At 45.2% G+C, this 6,124-nt stretch overlaps 1 protein-coding gene across 1 annotated transcript; it reads left to right on the top strand.

The window, feature by feature from the left end:
* Positions 1–361: 361 nt before the first annotated feature.
* On the top strand, positions 362–5,862 carry LOC311371279 (uncharacterized protein; the record flags this gene model as incomplete). The annotated part of the gene is made up of 4 exons (XM_084489439.1): positions 362–446; positions 3,006–3,377; positions 4,331–4,479; positions 5,633–5,862. The coding sequence occupies 4 exons, from the start codon at positions 362–364 to the stop codon at positions 5,699–5,701; spliced, it is 675 nt and encodes a 224-aa protein (XP_084345565.1). The 3' UTR covers positions 5,702–5,862.
* Positions 5,863–6,124: the final 262 nt, after the last annotated feature.

Raw genomic sequence — 6,124 nt, 5'->3', positions numbered from 1 at the left:
TATTATTGTATTATAATTATAATAATTCTTGTTATTATAAGAACTGAACTTGGTAGCCTATGCCCCATCAATCCATGTGTAATAGGTTCGAAGCATATACACATCACCCACTTTCACTCACAAGTACTTTGACAACATGGGCAAGGAGGGCTAGGGGGTGACAGGCTGCTACAGGATACCTCAAGCCAAAGGGAGGGGTTGTTTTATCACCGCAAAGGAGTACGATTTCAAGAAGAAGAGGAGGCACGGCTGCATACAGTACAATCAAAGATTCAAAGTCAAAGGTTCAAACACACACACACACACACACACACCGTAAAAGACGCGTTCCACTCTGGAGGTCTGTTTCTACCGAGCAGGCATGGTCGGGTTCCCTGCGGTGTCGGTGGTGGTCCTACTACTGGGCTGCTGCGTTCGTGCGTGGGACTTCAGTCACTGTTGCTCCTGTGAGTAGCCTTTTGTGTTTGTATTGATTGTATCCGTTTTGAAGAGTTTGTTTTGTTTGTTTGTTTGTTTGTTTGTTTGTTTGTTTGTTTGTTTGTGGAGAAGCATGCAATTGCAACTGCAGGATAGCCACTATCGTGACTATCCGTACCCAGGGTACGCACTGAATTTGGCGAACAGGCCCTTATGTTTGCAGCCCCTGAGGCCTGGAACATCGTGCAGACAGACCTGCAGCTATAGAGGGCCTGATCCCTATTAAGTCATCCAAAGACGTCGTAAAGGGTTTGGAGGCAAATCAAATGTGAATTTGTAGCCTACTCGCTGTACCAGCTGGACCTGTCTCCAGCAGTCTCTTAGGCAAAGGATCCTGACGACTAAATGTTTTGTTTAATGTGCTTTTAATGTTTAACTCTTAGGTTGTGTGTTGTTGTGAAATTGCATCGCTGATATTTTGGCCAGGGCTCCCTCGAAAACTAGATCATGTTGTCTCAATGGGACTTGTCTGGTAAAATAAAGGTTTAATTAATAATTAATAAATAATTAGACATCATAATAATCATGTGAAGTGTCAGAGGCACAGGCAGGGATAGACACGGTTAATAATAATAATTAAGTTTGATTAAAGCTCAGAATAACAGTGCTCTTCTTTATTCTGAGGGCCCGTTCTAATTTGGACCCCGCTGTTGTGGTGTTTGTCAATTCAAGAGAACAGTCTTGATTGGCCATTGGTGGGTTTGAGAAGAAAGTGTCTCTCCGGACAAAAGACTGGGAGGGTTTTTTATAGCGTTGGTCCGGTGGCCATTGTTCACTAACGCAATGGTTCTCAACGTTTTTTCAGTGATGTACAATATTTTTTCAGCCAATGTGAAATATTTTTTCAGCCAAGTACCCCCTAACCAGCGCAAAGCTTTTTGGGTTTGGCCTTCTTTGCCACTTGTCCCTCCGTGTTTTCAAAAGAATCGCTGCTACGCTTCAACCACGACTCCATGTTGATCCAAGTGATTGACAGGTGACGCCAGGTGGCATATGACAGGTCGGGTCGAACCATCCTGGTATGGGCGAGACTCTGGGTTTTAAGGATAATGAAATTGAATAGCCTACAGAATATAAAATTCATTTTATGAACTTATACTTATATTTTCCTGAAATATCTATTAAATAATTATTTTCAAAGGATTTCTGCATGGATGCTACTTTTAAAATATATGTATATTTTAAAATCTCACGTACCCCCTGGAGTGCCTTCACGTACCCCCAGGGGTACACCACGTACCCCCATTTGAGAACCACTGCACTAACTAACGTATATCATTGTCTATGTATTTTTGTGCTGTCACCGTTGCTTCAATAGTTAACTGCAGGCTGCCAGGACAGGCTGTAAGTGACTGGAACACACACAGGCCTAGTTTACATCCTCACGGCTGCTCTCACACGCATGGCTTTCATGAGTCTCAGTGCTTTTGAAAGGATGAAGTAGGCCTACATCTGCGCACTGCAACACTGCGGTATGTCACGTCAACGTTTGAATTAAAATGTGCCAGCCCAAGACGTTCCCTTCTTCTACTTCACTTCTGTTTGTCTGGGGGCGGATTGTCTGACACTAGTCTGCCACCAAATGTTTGTGATCCGCAGCTTGCTCATCACACTCTGTGCTTATCACACGCTACCTACTCGTGTGAAATCATTTCTTCTCAAGATTTCTTCCTTGCCTTAAAGGGATAGTTCAGGATTTTGGACATCGGGTCTCATTTCCAAGTGAGCCAGTGTATTTATCACTGGAGACCGTTTTCAACACTTTTCATTCAGTCCTTCTAGTTGCAGAAATCGCTGGTGCTAGGCTAGCGCAAGTCGAGGGGAACCGCTAGCCTGTCAATAAAAACAGTTTTACCTACTCCAAAGTACACCCGATGCAAACCAATTATAACGCCAGACTATTGATGTAAATGTCTGTGTTGATAGAATAATATTAGAAATAAAACTATCCTTGTATCGCAATGATCACATTACATTTTGAGGGACTACTTTCTCAGCAGTGGCGGAATTTCACTTTGCTCCGGTGTAGCAACCGATTCACTACAGCAGAAGGTAAACAGAAGCGCACTCCAGGTAATATCAGTCCGCCGCTGCCGTAGCCTGCTTCCAACTACAGGGATTATAAACTAAATGAAATGCGATGCAAGGGTAAGTTTATTTCTAACACTATTCTATCAACAGACATTTACATCGATATTCGGGCATTATAATTGGTTTGCCTCGGGAGTGGGTAAAACTTTTTATTGGCAGGCTAGCAGTTCCCCTCGACTTGCGCTAGCCTAGCACCGGCGATTTCTGCAACTAGAAGGACTGAATGAAAAGTGTTGATAACGGTCTCCAGTGATAAATAACACACTGGCTCACTTGGAAGTGCGACCCGATGTCCAAAATCCTGAACTATCCCTTCAAGAGAGTTTTTTCTTGCCCGTGTGGGGGCTTGGGTCAGGGGGGTGTCATAAATACTTGGCCTGTTAAGCCCTTTGAGACTGTAATGGTGATCAAGGGCTATACATAATGTCGGCACGCAGGCACCGTGGTCCGGTGCGTTCCGGTCGGCAGCCTGGTCTTCGTGCCATGCCCGAGCACGCCTCTCACCAAGGACAGCGTGGTGAGCCTCCGGCTCAACAAGTCTGAGAGCACGGACGCCATCTACGACTTTGACGGATCCAAACACGGGTGGCACGACGGCAGGCTGGAGAACGTGGAGAACGCGACGAACGCAACGAGACCGACGGCGATGCACCTGAACACGACGGCGGCGGCGGGCGGGTGGGCGCGGTTCGCCCTCACCAACGTCACGGCGGTGGACGCCGGCCTCTATTGCTGCAACGCCAAGGTCCTGGACCCGCCCCCCGTGGTGACCAAGTGCGACGCGCCCACGGTGGACCTCCAGCTGCAAGGTAGGTACACTCTGCGGGGGGGTGGGGGGCAGTGTTTTAAAGGTCCCATGACGTGTCACCAGGTGTGAGTGCGATTAGCCTCTTCTGACATCACAAGTGGGCGTGTCCACCTAGATAGATGATAGATAGATGAGCTAACGTTTGCTACGGTCCCACCGGGTAAGGCCGGTGGACTGATCTATCCAGCGCACATCTAGCTGGACACGTCCACTTGTGATGTCGTAAGAGCCCGATTTTCCAAACGGCTTGTAGCGGCAAATCACACTCACACCTGGTGGTGTGATGTGTCACCTTTTAAAGAGAGATGAAGCAGGAAAGAGTGGGAGAGAGAGACAGAGGTTTTGGAAAGTGAATCACCACCGAGAGAAACGCCTCCTCTCTCTCTGCCTCGGCACCTGTGATTGACAGGCGAGATGGACTCCATGAACTCCAGGCGAGCGATGCCTTGAGTGGCCGGAAATCGAAAAATAAATAATATAAAGGATGGGAGCATGTTAGATAGGATAGATCGACCGATATGGATTTTTTAGGGCCGATACCGATACAGATTTTCTTGAGCCAATATTGCAATACTGCTTTTGCTCCCTCAATTTACATCATAAAAATGAAACAATGACGATAACAAATGTTACAAGTCTCAATTTTAAAGGAACATTTAATGATCTGTCTGTAAATCATGCCGGGAAAAAAAAATATATTAAAAAAAATATTTTCGGCAAAAATGCCGAAGGACGATGCAGATACACGTAAAAAACGCAAATATCGGCCGATAATATTGGCCGGCCGATCACTAATGTTAAAGGGTACTTTATGATTCTTCTGGGTTGTGGGTTCAAATCCCTAACGTCTGCAGGCGTCCCTGAGCGAGACGGACTCCTTTGTGTATGGGTTTGTGCGCTTATATGTATGCTTTCCGATGATAGCGCGTCGGTTGTGTTTCTCTTCATGCTCAGGGCACCAGTGTGAGGCCCCTGTGGTCTGTGAGGCCCCCAAGGGCCTCGAGGGCCCTGGGGCCCCCGGGGGCCTCTGGATCTGGATCGGGACGATGGCGGCTCTGGGCGTGTACGCCCTGCTCGTCACTGTCGTGGCCTCCATCAAAATTGTGAGTCACACTCACGCACTCACTCACTCACTCACTCACTGATGCACTCACTCACTCACTCACTCACTCACTCACACCAACTGACACACTCACTCACTCACTCACTCACTCACTCACTCACACCAACTGACACACTCACTCACTCACTCACTCAATCTCTCTAAAACTAACGCACTCACTCTCTGTCACACTAACTCAATCTCTCTCAAACACACTCAGTCAGTCAGTCAGTCAGACATGTTAATCTTTGGTATTTGGTTGTTGGTCTTCATTCTTTTTTTTTTATAGCAAATTAACTCTCAAGCACGCGAACACGACAGCGTTGGTCGAAAGTGAATGCAAAGCGGCTCTCAACCAACGTATGACAGGAAACAGGATATTGCACGTAACCCACAACATTTGATCAGACAGATCTGATCACAATAACAATAACTTTTCAGAGAGGTATACTTTTGGACTCTGCTTGTTGGTCAATATAGGCAAGGCAAGGCAAGGCAACTTTATTTATAGAGCACTTTTCACACACGAGGCAGACTCAAAGTGCTTCACGTAGAAACATTGCTGTACGTTAAGAAAATAGTAATACAATAAAAAGAGAGAAAAAAAGAGGCAAAGTTAAAAAGGCATTTTAGATCGATTTTATGGTTTTAGAAAAAACTGTCTCTGGTATCTCTCTCGTGTCAGATCAACAGTCTCTCTGGTAACAGTCATGTATCAACAGTCTCTCTGTATTAACAGTCATGTATCAACAGTCTCTCTGTATTAACAGTCATGTATCAACAGTCTCTCTGTATTAACAGTCATGTATCAACAGTCTCTCTGTATTAACAGTCATGTATCAACAGTCTCTCTGTATTAACAGTCATGTATCAACAGTCTCTCTGTATTAACAGTCATGTATCAACAGTCTCTCTGTATTAACAGTCATGTATCAACAGTCTCTCTGGTATCAGAACACGTATCTCTCTGGTCACGTTCATACAGCGTTTAGTGCAGCGTTTAATATAGATATAGCACCAGAAATATCATAATTATAATGAAACAAAAGGCCTTCTGTGACCTCCGACTAGGTAACCAGGTTGTGTTGAGTCACGTGACCGCCCGTTGGAGATCACGATGAAGTGAACGAGTCAAATGATGCTCTGTGTTTCAGGTCCGGATGAATAAAGAACCAGAATGGAACCAGAATGACTACATGAACACCAAACACGTGCCACACTGAGGAGGAGGAAGACGAAGGGACGGTCCTCAGGGACTGTGGCCACCGCCCTCCTGATTGGTTCATGCCCAGCCCAATCAGGGAGTCTTACCTCGCTTGTCTGACCAATCATGTAATAGACTTGGAGGAAGACAGATTTTGAGGACTCACAAGTTTGAGGACCTAAAGATTCTACCTGCCCAAAAAGTTGTACTTTCCGATTATGAATATATATATATATATATATATATATATATATATATGGATATATATGGCTTAAATCAAGCGATCTGATTGGTTCCCAACTGTTGTATATTGAGCGTATACACACAGCTATGACGCCCGTTCAGTTTACAGAGTCCAGTATCACTCCGCGCCTAACTTGAACTGTTGTTTATTTATATATAAAAGCAATAGCATAGTTCACTGAAGCCTAAAAATATGTTG

Source organism: Micromesistius poutassou (genome assembly GCF_964030765.1).
Source record: "Micromesistius poutassou genome assembly, contig: SCAFFOLD_4903, whole genome shotgun sequence".
Classification (NCBI taxonomy): Eukaryota; Metazoa; Chordata; class Actinopteri; order Gadiformes; family Gadidae; genus Micromesistius; species Micromesistius poutassou.
Note: the sequence above shows the minus strand (reverse complement) of the source record. Positions and strands in the feature narration are given on the sequence as shown.